This window comes from Gossypium raimondii, chromosome 13 (assembly GCF_025698545.1).
Source record: "Gossypium raimondii isolate GPD5lz chromosome 13, ASM2569854v1, whole genome shotgun sequence".
NCBI lineage: Eukaryota > Viridiplantae > Streptophyta > Magnoliopsida > Malvales > Malvaceae > Gossypium > Gossypium raimondii.
Window position 1 is genome coordinate 3123476 of NC_068577.1, and position 17287 is coordinate 3140762.

The following is a 17287-nucleotide window of genomic DNA, read 5'->3' on the forward strand; positions in this document are numbered from 1 at the left end:
ACATTTTATGTAAAATCTAGAAAAATATGCTCGATACTCGATAAGATTTAAACAAAAAAAAACTACCATTTTAGTGTTTTAATTTTACTATTTCAATTTTTATATTTTTCTAAAAATATATTTTATATTTCTCTTTTGTTCACTCTTACCTTAGGTGTGACGTAATTTTTTTCTAAAGTATTTCTTTAATTTATTTCACTTAAACCAAACGTCCAAACCGACCTTCTTGGAGAAAGTAGAAAAATGCGAAAGAAAGGGCAATAGCGTCATTTCGAAAGGTAAAGTAAAATATAATAAAGAGCCGTTAGAGTCATGATCTGACGTGGCTAACATCCGTACAATCAGGATAAGTAATTTCCCGATTAGACGACCACACACAATTCCAACACGCTTTTATTTTGACAAAAACATTTCCCACAAAATTTAAAACTAAGAATTAAAACATTTAAAAAAGTAATTTAAAAAAAAAACCCGAAACGCTCTTTTTCTTTAAAAGCTTTCAAACAAAACTTCCAGAACAACAAGAAAAAGAAAAAGGAAAAAAAAAAAACACTGTAATTTCTTATAATCAATAAGAAATTTTCTACGCCCGATTGTAAATTTTTAGGATAATCGTGATTGTGGAATTGTATAGATACGTTTTGTGTGTGTAAATTTGGTGTATATGATGATGATGGAGACGCCGGAGAGTGGGAGAGCGGTGGCTTTGGAATTTCCGGCGAGTGAGACGCCGTCGTCTTCGCGTGTGCCGAGGAGGATTCGGAAGAGGCTTCTTGCCGAGTGTAAGAGTCCTTCCACTGTAGAAGAAATCGAAGCCAAGCTTCGACATGCGGATCTTCGTAGGCAGGTAAGCCAAGAGTTTTTTTTTCTTTTTTATTTTTTGAATTAAAGATTTCCGTTCTAATTGATTTTATTTTATTTTTTGAAATATTTTTTTTGCGTAGTTGGTGAGCAATTAAAGAGGAAACAGTAGTAACGGAGAGGATTTTTGAAGAATCTTTAATTTATAAATAATTATTTTATGAGCTACTTGGGCGATAAACTGAAACAAGTAATTGGTTCGGTCGAGATCAATACTGATTTTTTTTTTTTGGGGGGGGTGTTAAGAAGGACCGAGAATTTGATGATGATTTTCAAAGTTAATTCCATACGGTTCTAGAAGAGATATGACTACGAATCCAGCTAGCTTGGTGGTGGTTTAGATTGAGTCATTTTTTTAGATATAAAGAACAAATTAACCGAAATATAATTCTGCTATATTTCCTAATCTATTTTTCATATTTGTTTTGGCGGTGGTTGTTTTAATTATGTGGGTAATATAGAATTTACGATTCCATTTTGTTAAATGACATCTAGAAGATTTCATATTATGAAAACACTTCCGTACATAAAATCTTTGTTCTGAAGTTTGCTTCTTTGTGTTAGGTAAACGGGTGGGGTGGGTTGTTCCTGCCTGAATTCTTTTTGCACTTTTTGGTACTAAATTTCACGTACAGACTTCTCTCGTTTCTCTTGCAAAGCTCAAATTTCCATGTTTGTTTTTGAATAATTTGTTTACTCGCTAACCAACTGTAGTTTAGGTTCCATTATTTTACACTTACTGTGAACTGTTCAATTTACTGCATGTCTACTGAAATGTGCGGCAAATTAACTAGAACTGGAACATTTGTTTTCTGTAGTCTCTTTACTTATTTTTTGCTGTGGTTGCTGTTTGATTGTAGCAATTCTATGAAAGCCTGTCAAGCAAGGCAAGGTCAAAGCCAAGAAGCCCCTCCAGGTCCTCAAATGAGGAAGATCTTGGTCAGCGCCTTGAAGCGAAGCTCCAAGCTGCCGAGCAGAAAAGGTACAGCCAAATCTAGTGTTGTACTGCCTTTGATGATTATAAGTTGTTTCATTCTCATTCTTTATACTTTTTGCAGCATCTTAAATTATTTATTCTTATAAGTTGTTTCGTTATCATTCTTTACACTTTTTATAGCATCCTTTAACTATCTATTCAAAGCTTGCTGTGTTCATTATGCTGTTTCCAAAATATTTTCGTGTGTGATTTGTTTGTACTGCTGTTATGTTCTATATGGATTTTGACAGCATGGAAGTTATCTGGTACATCTTTCAAAGGATATAACAAATTCTAGTTCTGTGTTGGCGGTAAATTTTGTACGTTGAAAGCTCACAGGCTGGTTAATTAACAGGTTGAGCATTTTGGCTAAGGCTCAGATGCGCCTAGCGAAGTTAGATGAATTGCGGCAAGCAGCAAAAACTGGGGTAGAAATGCGTTTTGAGAAGGAACGTGAGAAGCTTGGCACGAAAGTTCAATCACGGGTTCAACAGGCAGAGGCTAATAGAATGCTTATCTTTGAGGCTTACAGCCAGCGGAGGGCAACCCTAAGAGAGAGATCATCACAATCATTGTTACGAAGGATGGCTAGAGAAAATAAATATAAGGAGCTTGTGCGTGCTGCTATTCATCAAAAGCGTGCTGCTGCTGAGAAAAAGCGACTGGGGCTGCTTGAAGCAGAGAAGAAGAAAGCTTGTGCTAGGATTTCGCAAGTTAAGAGAGTTGCTATGTCAATCTCTCATCAGCGTGAGATTGAGAGGAGGACAATGAAAGACCAGTTAGAAGACAGACTGCAAAGGGTATGCATTTTCCATTACTTTGTATTGTATGGTTCTCCCAAGTGCAAATGTGTCTTTGTTTCTTCTTAATATTTTATTGCATAGATTTCGTCTCTCTTATTAATAATTGAAAATTAGGCAAAGAGACAGAGAGCAGAGTACTTGAGGCAGAGAGGAAGATCACATAAATCTGTTCAAGAGAACTATACCAGGATGTACAAGCAAGCTGAACTGCTTTCTAGAAAATTAGCAAGGTATAATAACAGCATTTCCTAGTTGATCATTTGAGAGATGTATTTGTTTCGTGGACTGTATGTGCTCGGTACAGTTTATTATCTATTGTTGCAATTTTCAGAGGGTCTTTTGAAAAATATCTTTTGCAGCAGTAGAGAATCCTTATTAGGAATTATTACAAAATCTTTTTTGTCAAAAGATTTCATGCATCAATTTGGGTCAATACCTAAAAGGTTAAAACTACTAATATTCTAGTATCTAATACTTTTGTATTCTTCAGGTGCTGGAGGTGGTTCATTAGGCAGAGAAAAACTACTTTAAACTTGGCAAAAGCCTTTGATTCCTTGAAAATCAATGAGAATTCTGTTAAGCGAATGCCATTTGAACAACTTGCTCTTCTGATTGAATCAGTTACTACCCTTCAAACTGTGAAAGCTTTGCTCGATCGAATTGAGAGCCGCATTAAGGCCGCACGAGCAGTTGGTGCTACTGATCATCTGTCCAGTTTGGATAACATTGACCATCTTCTCAAAAGAGTTGCTACTCCGAAGAGGAGGACCACTCCCAGGACCTCAATGAGAAGCAGAGAGACTAAGAGAGTTGTGTCAGGAAAGGAGGCTGCCAAAAGTCTTACTACAGTATCAAGGTATCCTGTCAGAGTATTTCTTTGTGCATACATGATATTGGGCCACCCTGAGGCTGTTTTAAGTGGTCAAGGAGAGCGAGAGATTGCTTTGGCCAAGTCTGCAGAAGCATTTGTTCGAGAGTTTGAATTGTTGGTAAAGATCATTTTAGAGGGTCCAATACAGAGTCCGGATGAGGAGTCTGACTCTACATTAAGTAAACCTTTGACATTTAGGTCACAGCTCGCAGCATTTGATAAAGCATGGTGCTCCTACCTTAGTTCTTTCATGGTGTGGAAGGTTAAGGATGCTCGGTCATTGGAAGAGGACTTGGTAAGAGCTGCTTGCCAGCTTGAGCTCTCAATGATACAAAAGTGCAAGTTGACTCCAGAAGGAGATAAGACTGCTCTTACTCATGATATGAAGGCTATTCAAAGACAGGTCTTACTATCTCACTATTGATCTTTTTTCTGATACCAGTGAATATCAATGCAAATTTATAAATACACTCTGATCAGTTTGACGACACTTAATGATGCAGAAGTTTTTCAAACTTTTTAATTAGTATTAACTAATTTATGTTTGGTTCAAAGTTTAAGTTATAACCAAAGTGACTGCCTTGGTCTTAGATTACACTGCAGAGAATCCTCATTGAATTTTTTTAAACACAGGTTATGGAAGATCAAAAACTTTTAAGGGAGAAAGTGCAACATTTGTGTGGAGATGCTGGAATTGAACGAATGGAATGTGCACTATCTGAAACACGGACTAAATTTTTTCAATCAGAGGAAGGTGGCAGCCAAACGGGATCACCAATTACGCCCTCCCTATCTTCAAGCACAGATGGTTCTCCTAGTTCTTTGACTGCTAGAACTGATAATGGAACTGATCTGGCTCAGATGCCAAACCGTGTTGTCCGCTCTCTGTTTAAGGACGATGAAGATAGCACATCCTCATCCAAGAATTCTGTTTCCTCTGTGACTAGCAGCAGCCATTTAAACACTCAGTTAGCATCTTCTATTGAAAAGCAGCCAGTCTCTGAGAATGAATTGATTGTAAATGAATTTCTTCATGAAAAGCGTGGTTTTGTTGATAGCATCAGTGGCATCGAGGAAGATCAAAATGGCATAAAGGTTTGTGCATTTCTTCTTATTATTGTTATTTGTACTTGAAGCAGACACTCAGAATCATCATCAGAGTTTTTGACACTTTTGCAAGCTTTATAACTGTTATGGTTAGTTTGATGGGATTTTATGAAATATTCAAATAAAGGAACTTATCTTAGAATTGATCATTTTCTTGTCTGCCATGCTTGATACTTATTATCGTAAGTTCTTCATCTTCTGCAGGCAAAGATAAGAGAAACAATGGAGAAGGCTTTCTGGGACGGGATCATGGAATCTATGAGTCAGGATAAGCCCAATTATGACAGAGTTCTTGAGCTTGTGAAGGAAGTCAGGGATGAAATTTGTGAAATGGCTCCTAAGAGTTGGAGAGAAGAAATAATCGATGCTATTGATCTAGAAATTCTCTCCCAGGTTTCTATCCTGCCTTTATCATTTCCGTTTTAGAATTCCATCTATGCAGTCCTAATTATTTTACTTTTCCCCCTTTTCAAAGGTGCTGAAGTCAGGCAACCTGGACATTGACTATCTTGGAAGGATTATGGGGTTTGCATTGACCACTTTGCAGAAGCTCTCCTCTCCAGCCAATGATGATGAAATGAAAGCTGCTAACCAGAGGTTATTGAAAGAGTTAACTGAGATATGTGAAGCCAAGGAGAAGCCGGATCATTCTCCTGCCCTTGCAATGATAAAGGGTCTACGTTTTGTCCTTGAGCAGATTCAGGTATCTTTTATGTCCATTTCTTTTCTTCTTGATAGAATGAATTCATGCATCACCAGTTTTGAAGGTGTTAAAGTTGGGAAAGAGGAAGTTCTTTGTTTTCTACTGGTGCATAATATGCATTTCCTTGACAGGATCTTAAGCAAGAGATCAGCAAAGCTCGTATAAGGATGATGGAGCCATTGCTGAAGGGACCTGCAGGTTTGGATTACCTTCGGAAAGCATTTCAGAACCGTTATGGGTCTCCTTCCAATGCTGGGTCTTCTTTACCATTGACAATGCGGTGGCTTTCGTCTGCTTGGAACTGTAAAGATCAAGAATGGGGAGAACACCAAAATTCTGTGTCAACTTTGAAGGCCCTGGATAGTTCTTCTCGGGATGTTCATACTCCCATCACGCTTAAAACTGGTGGAAGCTACAATTCAGCAAATGCAAGCCAAATGAAATTTGTAAACCCTTCTAAAGTTACAGGTTTGGATATGAAACTGTTCAAGTTGTTTGAATCTAAGTCCTAAGTGTAAGCCGACTGACATGTGCAACCATTTTAACATACTGATGAGTCATATGTTTTTTGGTCAGATCATGAACAACCAGAATGCAAGGGAGATCAAGTTGATATGGTGGTGAGGCTTGGTTTGCTGAAGTTAGTAAGTGGAGTTTCTGGTCTAACTTCGGGTTCTCTGCCGGAAACCTTTACTCTTAACCTCGCCAGATTGAGGGGTGTTCAAGCTGAGATTCAGAAGATAATTGTAATATCCACGAGGTATTCGGATGATTGATTTCTTGCAAAAAAAAAATATTTTGTAGCCTTCTGACAGTGAACAAAGGATCTGATCTAAATATCTGATCATTTACATGCAGCATTCTTATTTGTCGGCAAATTTTCTCGAGCGAGCAAGTTGTAGCTAGCCCTACTGACATGGAAAGCATAATATTGATTTGCACCGAGCGGCTCTTGGAGCTCTTAGACCGTGTTGAAGATGTCGGAATTGAAGGGATTGTTGAAGTAATCAGTGGGTTCTCAAGAGTAACAGACGAGGATAAGGTTCAAATGTGGAAAGTTATGATGGGGAGGATGCTAGCAAAGAGCTTGCAAGCTGGGGATGTGGTGTTTGAAAAGGTATGGCGTGCTGTTTATTTAGCTTTTAGAGGGGTTGTGTTTGGGGGGAGTGGTGTCTACGGTAGAAAGTTGGCGGAAATTGCCCTCCGGCAAGTCGGGGCTGGGACAGGCAGTGGTTTACTGACTGAAAGGGTGGTGAAAGCGGCGGAGGTGTTGGTGGTTGCAGCTACAGTTTCTGTCAACGTCCATGGGCCTTGGTATATAACCTTGATTGGCGATATGTGATTGTATTTGTAGATTTGTGGAAGGAATAAGAAGAAACATAAATACAATACACACCTGTAAATATAAGTGTGTACAAACTAAAACCCTGCACTTAACTGTAGCGTATCCTGTGTTTTAATAAAACGTGCTTAAAAAATCGCTTTATATATGACTTTTTTTTAATTATAAATATTATAACATTTCTAATTATACTAAATTTTATTATATTGATTTGATCTTAATTACAATCATTCGAATATTATTTGAAGCAGCTCATGTAATTCCTCGGCCATTTCACAAAAATTGTTACTAGAAATGTAGGTTTAGTGTAAAAAGTTTAAATTCTATTAGCAAAATTAAACCAAAGTTGGTTGAGATGTTACACATGTTTCATGTTCTAGGCCAAGAAGGTAGCATCCTTCCATTTATATTGACCTCTACCTGCGGGCGGTTCTCTTTCGATTCAACGTCATATACATAATCAAGGTCATCAAAATCCAGGTCATTCTCATCAGCAGGGTATTGATGATTATTATCACCGTTACCATCTTTGTCCTGCCTTTCCACTGTCCTTCTCTTGGACCGACCAGTGCTTCTACTGAAGTCGTCATCGTTATCTATGTTTGCGTTTGTGTTTCTTCTCCTCTTTGCAGAATCATTACTGTCATTGCTGCTGCCACTATTGATTTTGTCTGTTTTGTAGTGTTCCTTGATGGTAGCTTCAATGGTTTCCAACAACCGATCTCCGTATTTGAGTATCTTAGCCCTGTATTTTGATTAAAAACATTTTTGTTATCATATACGAGCAAAAATTATAATAGAAACTATTTTCAAGGATGGCAATACGTCAAATATAAGTAATTTTATAATGTTTGAATCCGTGAATCCGAATAAATTAAAATATCTACTAGATACCTGAATCAAATAAAAATATTGGCAAGGTGAATAAATTGATTCAGATATCTGAATCCAAATGCAAAAATAAAGTCGATTCAAATATCCAATTCAAATAATGGATATTCGAAGGTTTATTTTGCATCCTCTCTGGACCCATTACAGACAATAATTGGATTATCCGAATCCAAATATCTGCAAAAAGCAAGTCAAATATCTACAATATCTGAATTTCAGAACTTACTTCCCAATGCCATTGATCTCGAGGAGTTCTTCCTTTGTTCTTGGAACCCTTTTGCTTATGTGCTGTAGGGTAGCATTTCTAGGTGAAGAGGAAAAAACATATAAGCTTAAAAGAAACAATAAAGATAGCATAAAACTAGAATTTCTAATGACCTTTTTCCTCTCCTTGTATCCCAGTTTCACTGAGACAAAATAGTGTGAAATGGAAACGTAAGCGATGAGTGGCAGAATATTGAGAGATTACCCAAAAATGTGGTATGCCATGACCCCTTCACCAGCTTCTTTAACGAGAATGGTTCGAAGCATTCGCAAAGCAGAATACAGTTTTGCAGACAGATTCTGTTGTAAAAACATATAATAAGTTATCAAGAAAACCAGAATCATGTCTAGTATATGAGCAGGAAGGCATCAAAGAAATGTACCAAGTCAACTATGGACTGAAATTGGGCCGGAGTGTCAACTCTTGGAGGACTTAGCTTCCCTGATGTGGTCAATGAGCCTTTTGCTGGAGTCACTTCTGGTTTGCTCAGTTTACCTACTTTTACAGTGCTAGGGAATCTACAATGTATTATCAGATGTCAGGAAGATTTCATTGCAGTATTCTTAAAGCAAACTTCGAGCAACAAAGATTCGAATATAATGATATATATGTGTGTGTATCAATTCTTCAACAGAGTTGATATAACTTGACTGATAGCATTAACTCAATCAAGAACTTTATAATTAGCATACATACTTCATTCTACTGATTGCTACAAGTTATGATAATACAAACAGCAAAAAGAAACACTGAACCTTATTATGATTGCCTGCCTGCCAGAGAAGAGATTTTTAACCTTGGATTCATTCACCTGGAAACAAATCAAAGTAGCAATTATGTACTCGCTCTGTTTTAAAAGAACCAATTCAGCCAAGTGAGCATTGTGAGAGGTAGGTATTGGGGGATACCTTCAGCACTGATGACACAGATCCATAAATATCACTCTTTTTAACGTCTTCCAAAAGGTACTCCTCAACAACGAGATGATGTATTATGCGGGAAGCTTCACCTTTGGCTAGATGTTTTCCCACACCGTGCAGGCTCAAAGTCTCATGTCTATGTTTTTTGACCTAGTTTCAGCATTACCCCAAAAAGATTGTAATTAGAGAAGGTAATGGAATAAACTACAGCCAAACAATGTGTTTAGGACTCACAAATTGGCTTAAGGAACCTCTGTAGACTTCTAAAATATGCGATGATGAAAACTGCTGGCCTGTTAATTTTACAAGTTCAACCTAGCAATGCAAGGGTGATATAAGCAAATTGAAATCATAGGTTCATATACCCAATAAAGACGGGGAAAAGAAAGCAACAGAGATGCAAAATTCCTTCTAACCAGTTGTTTTGCTATATTTGTGACATCCTTATCAACAGAACAACTAGTCTTGCAACAATTATCACAAGTTTTTTGGCAGTGTGTGGAATCGAATTTTTCTCCAAAATGAAGAAGCTGTAAAAGACGTCTGCAATCAACATCATTTTCACAATAACTGACCTGAAACATTAAGATCATAATTTAAGATAAATTGAAATATTATAATAACAATAATAAAATCAAGGGCAAATACACCAGGAGTTTATATCAATACCATGCGTAGGAGATTTTCAGTATTTGTTTCCAATATCCTCCCTGAATTATTAAAGCGACTATGTCCAGTAATCAAGGGGCTTTGCTCTGCAGCTCCTTGACTAATCATATGCTTGACTCGTATCTTCAAAAGAGTCAATATGTATAAGTAGGCAGAAAAGAAATACCACTACCACTTCACTTGATTTATCCAAGACGTTAATATGTGAAAAAAGACAGGAAAAGAACAGATATCACTAGTCACTTTAAGTTTGTTGAGCATAATCAGAAGGTGGATGAACTCATTTCCTAAGGATTTAATAATTAACAAAAATCCCAAATATGCATTACATGAAGTGGAGCAACTTACATAATCGCTGTAGCTATAATACAATAAGCAAGATGAGCGTTGACCATCTCGACCAGCACGACCACACTCCTAAAACATGGCAAAAACATATTAAGCATGCAGAATTTTCAGACTGCATGATGTTTAATCTCAATGATTACCTGATGGTAACCTTCAATTGATTTTGGAAGAGAATGATGAATGACAAAGCGAACATCTGGTTTGTTGATACCTGAAAAAGAAGTGTTAATGCATGGTTGTTTTCCATGAATGAAACAACCGAAAAGAAAAAAAAAGGGGAATGATACCCATTCCAAATGCCACTGTAGCACAAATTATGTTGATTTCATCTTTGCTCCACTGCTTCTGAATAAAGGCACGTTGTGCAGGATCCATATTACCATGGTAAAATGCTGCCTTATGCCCATATTCCTAAAGACAGATGCACCATTATAGGCATGGATGAATTAGATGAAAGAGGATAATTGATTTGATTTCTCATAAAATCCAATTCTTCAGTTAACCGGATTCGTTTAGAGTATGAAGTTTAAGGATTAGGCAGATATAATATTCTACCCATCTACTTAATTAAAAAAATTCCTAGTGCAAAAAGCAGTCTTTTTGCTAGCAGATGGGCAAAACATTGAGCTGATAAATTTTCTTCAGTACTTGGACATCGACAATACAACTCTAATGTGATAAAATGGAAGAGTTACAACCAAAAGGCATAAATACAACTTCAATACTTATCTGCATTCGAACTAGTTTCCTCAGCTTGAATACAGAAATTGTTTACAATCTTTTTCCATTTTCGTTATATGCCACCATCATAAAAAGGTTTCATGATCACATTAACCATCATTGAAAAACAAAAGGAAAACCGCAAATAAGATTTCAAGAAAGGTCAAGAGAAGCATGTTAAGCCATAAACGTGCTTCCTTGTACCTCTAGACTTAAACACCTTTCAACTAATTTACAGTGTGCCACTTAGGCTTAACTTAAATAGTAAGTGTAAGGTTAGATTTGGGTTAGAGGTCCTAAGTTGGAGGCTAAGTACCTTGTTTGCACCCCAAAAGAAATCATAGTTGTGTGCTTTCAAAGAGTACAAACAGCTTGTTTCGAACAAGGAAATTAAAAAAAGAAAATAAACCAGAAAGACAAACCTGCAACTTCTCCGCAACTTTTTCACAATCCATTCTAGAAAGACAATAAATAATTCCACATTCATCAAAATGGTTTTCTTTGATGAACTTATCGATATCTTCCACACATTTCTTGGTTTTGGGGATAACAGAATACCTGTGATCATGAAATCAGAGATGATTTGATATATAAAAACATTCAGTTACAACCCAATCTTGATTCAATACTTACCATAAATTTGGGCGATTAAAACTTTGCCTGAATATGATGCAGTTAATGAGACCAAGAGCTTGCACAACATCTTCTTTTACACTGGCTGTTGCAGTAGCAGTTAAAGCTAAAACTGGAGTCTTTGGAAACTTCTGTTTCAATATACCAAGGCCCTGGACAAATTTATGGACCAGCGTAACGTCAAACAAAAAATTATATGAATACGGCCAACAGTATAGAAATTTCAGAGGTTTACAACCTGATAATCCGGTCTAAAGTCATGCCCCCACTGACTCACACAATGAGCTTCATCAATCACAATCCTTGCAAGCAAGTCACGTGAATTTAGAATGTTCAGATGCCGCAAGAGGACATCACTCCTGTAATCAAGATAGAGGTTATACAAGCAACTAAGCCTACATAAAAAGAAAAAAGAAAACAAAAACCCAAGTGTATGCTGCTGATTTTTCCTATCTGTATTAGTACACTTGGGAATAATATTACAATAATAGTTAAAATTACCCACCAGAAACACATTGTGGAAGGTTGTAAAGGGAAATTTTTCTAAAATTACAGAGAGGATGTTTAAGGCAGAGAAAGAATGGGCTCTTTCCAAGGAAAGACAAATGGTAGAAAAGGAATATCCAATGCTTTCAAAAAGAACCAAGCAAAAGTTAAAAGGTTAAGTAGCAATATTTTGTCTATAAAAGCTATTCAAAACAATTTCCTTGTTGATAACCTTCATGTTATGTTCTATGAAAATTTTAGTTTTAAACTACCAACCAATACTAGATGTCGCTTTTAGTATGGTAAAATGTAACACATTTACAGTTAGAAGAAATAAAGGCTTTGTTCTTTAAGTAACTCTATAAAGTCATCATTGAACTTCTTGATTTCTTGCGTGAACTCTATTCTTTCAAAGTAATAGAGGCAAGTGATGCAGCCCAAGTAATCACCTCAGATATCTGTAAACACCATATGCAATAATATAAAAGAATCACATGACACTCACCTAGCCACTTTCTCTGGTGTAACGTATAACAACTTGTATTTACAATAATCAGAAGTAAGCTCTCTAAGGATCTCCTGTTGTTCACTCCAATCCATATTGGCACTCAAGTAAGCAGCAGGTATATTTGCCTATCATACAGTCAAAAAGGGTAAAGAAAGTACATTCATCAATTAATGCAGCTTACCAGCCATCCAGAAAAAAGATAGACTATATCAAGACATGTATAAAACATATTACCTGTAACAAATGCATTATTTGATCTTGGATGAGTGAAACTAGGGGAGAAATCACCAATGTTATTCCTGGACAGATAAGAGCAGGCAGCTGAAATAGAAGAACAAACAACATGCTTAAAGTCCATCCTTATGGAGTATCATGCAGGCATCAACCAAAGCCTAAACAAGAAAACTTTTGTCCCTTGTTACCAGTGATCTAAAGCAGAATCAAAGCTTATGAAGAATAAAATAAAAGTTTAATCCATATAACAATATATGCTTCTCCAAAAGATGCTGCAAGACATCAAAAAGATTTAGCTCCACAAAAGTGGACCAGAATAGACAAAGCATGTCCGTACCACTAAAATAGCATCAAATTGTAATGGCAAAAGAGGCCAAGAGAGGCAAGCAAACTAGTAGTTGCCTGAATACAAAAGAACCAGAAACAAACCTTGAGAAAACCACTTTACCTGATACGTCAGGCTCTTCCCCCCTCCTGTAGGCATAAGAACAAAAACATCATACCCACTCATTGTGGCATTAATAACCTCTCTTTGGTTGGGGCGAAACGAGTGGTTTCCAAACACCTTCTTGTTATTTGCCTAAAGAGAAAGTGGCAAAAAACATTAGAAAAGATCATGCATATGGAGTATGAAAACTTGTAAACAAGTAAGCCACACACCTCCAGCTTTCTAGTCCATGGAAAATCTCTACTACTCCACTTTTGGTCATTTGAGCCTTCAATATAATTTACGTCAATAATCTGTGGAATGTATGGTTCTCTTTCAATAGGACCTGATGGAACACCAAAACTATTTACAGAAGAGAAAGGAACTGTTGGTGAATTCCAATTGTCATACCCATTTGGTTCATTACGGGAATGAACCTGGGTATCAAACTGAATTAGGTTAGGGCGTAATGATGTTGTTTGTGGTGTTCCATATTGGAAGCTGAGAGTTGCTGTTGATGCCGAAAAATTTGACTTTTGCCTTTCCACATCAGAGATATATTTCTCAAGCAGCTGAATTTGCTTATTTAGCAGCAACCTGACCATGAACATCAATATATTAATAGAAGCACAGACATAGGAGTTTTTGGTTCTTATCAGTTTGAAAAGGATCTGAATGTGTAGAAAATAAAATAGACTAATGTCCAGTGTCATCCATTGCACTTCATCCCCATTATTCCTAATTTAACTGCTTTTATTGTCTCTCTGTCTTCTATGAATATCATTCTTCAATATGGCTGCCTGACAACAAACCTGATTTCAATAAATCCCCTTGAAATGAAGTGCGGAATAATAACAGGTTTCAGGACAAACCTATCTTGGCGAAGCTTCTCTATCTGCTCGGGACTCAGGTTGGTAGCATTGTCAAGTAATTCATTAGACACGGCAATTAACATGTCTTTCATTTCCTGTACATGACTTGCTGCTTCTGGGCAGTGTCCTAACTGCATTAATTTCCAGAATAAGGGATATAAACTTGGAGAAAATGAAATGACGTCAGAGTAAAAGAAAAAGCAGATACGATGTATACCTTACACCCATGACTGCAGTTTGAGCATAATTCAGGAGGCAAACAAGTTTCTTGTCCTGCAAAAGCATTTTTATCGACACTTGGGGTAATAGGCGGAAATTTAGAAACTGAAGGTTGAGGTGTACAAGTTGACTGATAATGTTCTGAGACAATCTGATCCACATCAATATCCTGAAGCCCAATAATAGGCCGAGATTAACACTGATGTATAAATTAACTGAAAGAATAACTCAAGTTTGATATAGTCATCTACTAGTAGTTCAAAGAAAAAGGACAAATAAATACAAAAAATCAGCATAATTAATAACATCAGAATAGCTAGAAAGGGGTCCAACTGTTAAAGCAATCAATAGAAGACCTTGATACAGTTGATATGACCAATTGACTGCATCAAAATAAATCCCAGATTCAACAGCTCCACTCAAATGAAAGCAAAATGCAAGTTAAAAAAGAATTTGACTGGGGGAGAGAGATGTAGAATTAAATCAATTTCATGTACATACCCAATTTTTAACTCAAATATCACCAAAGCAGACAAGGTGAAGCAGATTACCTTCAGTAAGTCATCATCATCAATTTCATTAGCCAAAACCTCTGCAGACTGCTCCTGTTGGACACCATGGAAAGTTTGATTCTTTAATGATCCGCCAGAAACTTTAGAATTGCTATGGCTGAACATCGATGTTGTAATCCCACTGTTCCCTCGTAAATTATTTCCGCTTTCCATGGTATTGGCATTATTTGATGGAAAAGAACTGGTCATGCACCTTCCAAATCCATTGACCTTGCCATCAGTTTCACTGCTGTTTGGATGCACAAGCATATGTTCAGACCGCTTCATGCCTGATGGCTCTACAAGGGTAGATCTTCCTCTCCGATTATGTGAAATCTCATCCGTTGAAGTCTTAACTGGAGCACTTGTTCCTGGTTTTAAGTAGGTCCTGCAAGATGCTGGAAGGCTAGAAAGAATCTGCCAAGCCTGGGAGAGATTTCCATAGAAAAGCTCAAGACTTAAAAATGTCAACACAAATAAAAATCCAAGCAGGGGATATCTAAGAATACAGAATCTAAGTCTAATATATGAAGGAAAATTATCTGGAAATAAGAAGAACAAGCAACTTAAAATGCCATATCTCCCGTGAAAACCAACTATGGTGAAAACACTAGTTAATATTTCAATCAAGTTTACCTTTTCAACTTGCGTATGCTGAAATATTTGGGAATTCTGAATCTGGCGGGAAGTTAACCTTAAAGACATGAGAAAGGTTTGTTAGAAGAATCAATAAGTAGGTCAATGGAATGAAACTAAGAAATTATTCCTTGGATGCTTTGAATTATGTAATACAACACAATCAAAAAATCTTATGAAGGTATCACATAATAACATTCATTCTGTGATTAATAGCTGCATCATGATATTATTCTTTTTCTGATATAAAGCGGCAATTACCAGAAAGCCTGTTGTTCATCTAATAACCAAATGTCAAGCTTTACAGAGTAGATTCCCACATTAGTAAGTAGTAACCACAGCCAATTTTGCTTTATAAAATGTTTAGTTGTACTAATTCTAAACCAACGAAGCATAAGACATGTTATAAGGAAAATATTAGGGAGAAAGACTTAGAAAGTGCTACTCAAAGAAAAACATCAAAGTATATAACAGTAACCTACCGTGCAAACATTGTTCCTTGAGGTTTTTGTCCTTCTAGGGAGAATAGGAAATTTGTACACAGAAACTTCTTTTGACATGCAAACTTATCATGTGCGTCGAAATGCTGCAACCAATTGACATTGGGAAGTTTGTCATAACATTTTTGAGATTCAACTGAATTGCTTTGACTGCATGTAAACAACAATGAAGAATTAGCCAACCAAGAAATGCAAAAATAATAGATAATCGTTATAGATAGAACAAAGACATACTCGGGCATGGTATGCTTTCCCCTGGTCACTGACTAACATAGATCCTGATTTCTTGATGAAAGACCCATAGCCCTAAAACCTCACCATTAATAAACCCTAAACCCTAAACCTTATTGATGCGAGCTTGAACATAAAAGAGAGAAATATATTAGAATTTGATAAACATACAGAAAGGGACATAATTTTAAGTGAATGAGTGATACCTGCACCTTGGAGAATTTGTCCCTATTTTCGAAATCCAAACTATTTTTCAAAAAATAAGTAAAAGAAAATAACTCTTCTGCCGTGCCCTAAAATCAAGCTTTCACACATTAGAAGAAATACCCAACTTTCTTTTTCCCGAAAAATGCTCACATTTAATGGAATGTAATAGTTCATATGTGACAAATTTGCCAAATGCTTCAGTTATAATACTCATCACTTCTCCAAACTAGTCAAGATAAAACAAAATGTTCCCAGGTTTATCGAATCGCTGGCATGTTAATTGCATTAATGAATACAAATTAAAAAAATAAATAAACAAATTCAGAAAATGTAAACAGCGAGACCGAAAAATTAAGCCAAAGAAAAGAAAAACAAGGACAAATGGCTAAACAAGTAGCGCCTAGTTAGAGTTAACTGATAAAATCCAAAAAAAAAACTTCATGTATTCAAGAGCTACACCGGCTAAAATAAGTTTAAATGCACTTAAATAATGAGAGTGAGTGAAACTAGATTTGAATTGATTGAATCGAAGAGTGAACTGACCTTATTTTGCTATCGGATTTCTTTTAGGGTTTAATCTGAGAGAGAACAATCTGCACAGCAAAAAAATAAAAATAAAAATGAATTTGCAAATTCCAATTTGCAGAGAAAGAGAAAAGGCGCTTTTAAAATACAGAGCGGCATTGGAGTGGCGGGATAATTCGTCCTGTTTGTTAAAATGAAATTACTTACTACCCGTGTTTTTTTCCTTCACGAAATTAGGTAATTTACCAATAAAAGCCGTTTTTTCAAAAATTTTTGAAATGGGCCGATTTTTTTATTATTTATCGGAATGGGCTATTTTTCGCGAAATCGCGTCCACGTCAGCGCGATGTCAAGGTACGTGTCAGGACATCGCGTCCATATCAGCGCGATTTGCTTACGTGGACACAAACCGCACCTACGAGGACGCGATTTGCTGACGTGGATGAACAGTTTATGTTTTTAAGCTTGGAAAACTTTGAAAAGCCATAACTTGTTGCTCGATTGTCCGATTGAGACGATTTTTTTTATTTCGAATAACTTTTCGAGATCTACGCGCTGACAAATAGTCGAAGGCGATTTGCTGCACTTTTCGTCGAAAAAGATCCCTTTTGCCCCTAAATTTCGATTTTTTCGGTTCAAAATTGAATTTTGAAACATTCAAATCATTATTTTCCTTATTTATTTGGAGTAGACACCGGATATTTTTTTACAAAATTGTCTTATATCATCCTGTTATAGGTATAAGTCAGCTCATTCCACTTTTGAGAAGTTCTCTAAAATTT

General features: G+C 36.4%; 2 protein-coding genes across 5 annotated transcripts; one reads left to right on the top strand and one right to left on the bottom strand.

The window, feature by feature from the left end:
- Positions 1 to 464: 464 nt before the first annotated feature.
- Positions 465 to 6811, top strand: LOC105782336 (uncharacterized). Its single transcript, XM_012607019.2, has 11 exons — positions 465 to 847; positions 1722 to 1843; positions 2193 to 2637; positions 2755 to 2870; positions 3131 to 3914; positions 4145 to 4606; positions 4823 to 5011; positions 5094 to 5321; positions 5453 to 5789; positions 5898 to 6081; positions 6180 to 6811. Exons 1-11 carry the CDS (start codon positions 665 to 667, stop codon positions 6661 to 6663), a joined length of 3534 nt encoding a protein of 1177 aa, XP_012462473.1. The 5' UTR covers positions 465 to 664; the 3' UTR covers positions 6664 to 6811.
- Positions 6812 to 6964: 153 nt separating this feature from the next.
- LOC105782334 (ATP-dependent DNA helicase Q-like 4A) lies at positions 6965 to 16687 on the bottom strand. Of its 4 annotated transcripts, XM_012607014.2 has the most exons (27): positions 16524 to 16687; positions 15980 to 16066; positions 15777 to 15899; positions 15525 to 15692; positions 15043 to 15100; positions 14407 to 14832; positions 13854 to 14024; positions 13637 to 13767; positions 12998 to 13361; positions 12786 to 12917; positions 12338 to 12424; positions 12101 to 12228; positions 11348 to 11468; positions 11110 to 11261; positions 10899 to 11034; positions 10044 to 10167; positions 9897 to 9967; positions 9757 to 9825; positions 9409 to 9531; positions 9156 to 9314; positions 8974 to 9054; positions 8728 to 8889; positions 8575 to 8630; positions 8202 to 8337; positions 8024 to 8118; positions 7781 to 7858; positions 6965 to 7408 (listed from the first exon to the last, which is right to left on the bottom strand). In XM_012607014.2, the coding sequence occupies exons 3-27, from the start codon at positions 15782 to 15784 to the stop codon at positions 7033 to 7035; spliced, it is 3612 nt and encodes a 1203-aa protein (XP_012462468.1). In that variant the 5' UTR covers positions 15785 to 15899; positions 15980 to 16066; positions 16524 to 16687; the 3' UTR covers positions 6965 to 7032. The 4 variants fall into 4 exon arrangements, with proteins under 4 accessions (XP_012462468.1, XP_052482627.1, XP_012462469.1 ...); XM_052626667.1 differs by having other exon boundaries at positions 15980 to 16686; XM_012607015.2 differs by lacking the exon at positions 15980 to 16066 and having other exon boundaries at positions 16524 to 16685.
- Positions 16688 to 17287: the final 600 nt, after the last annotated feature.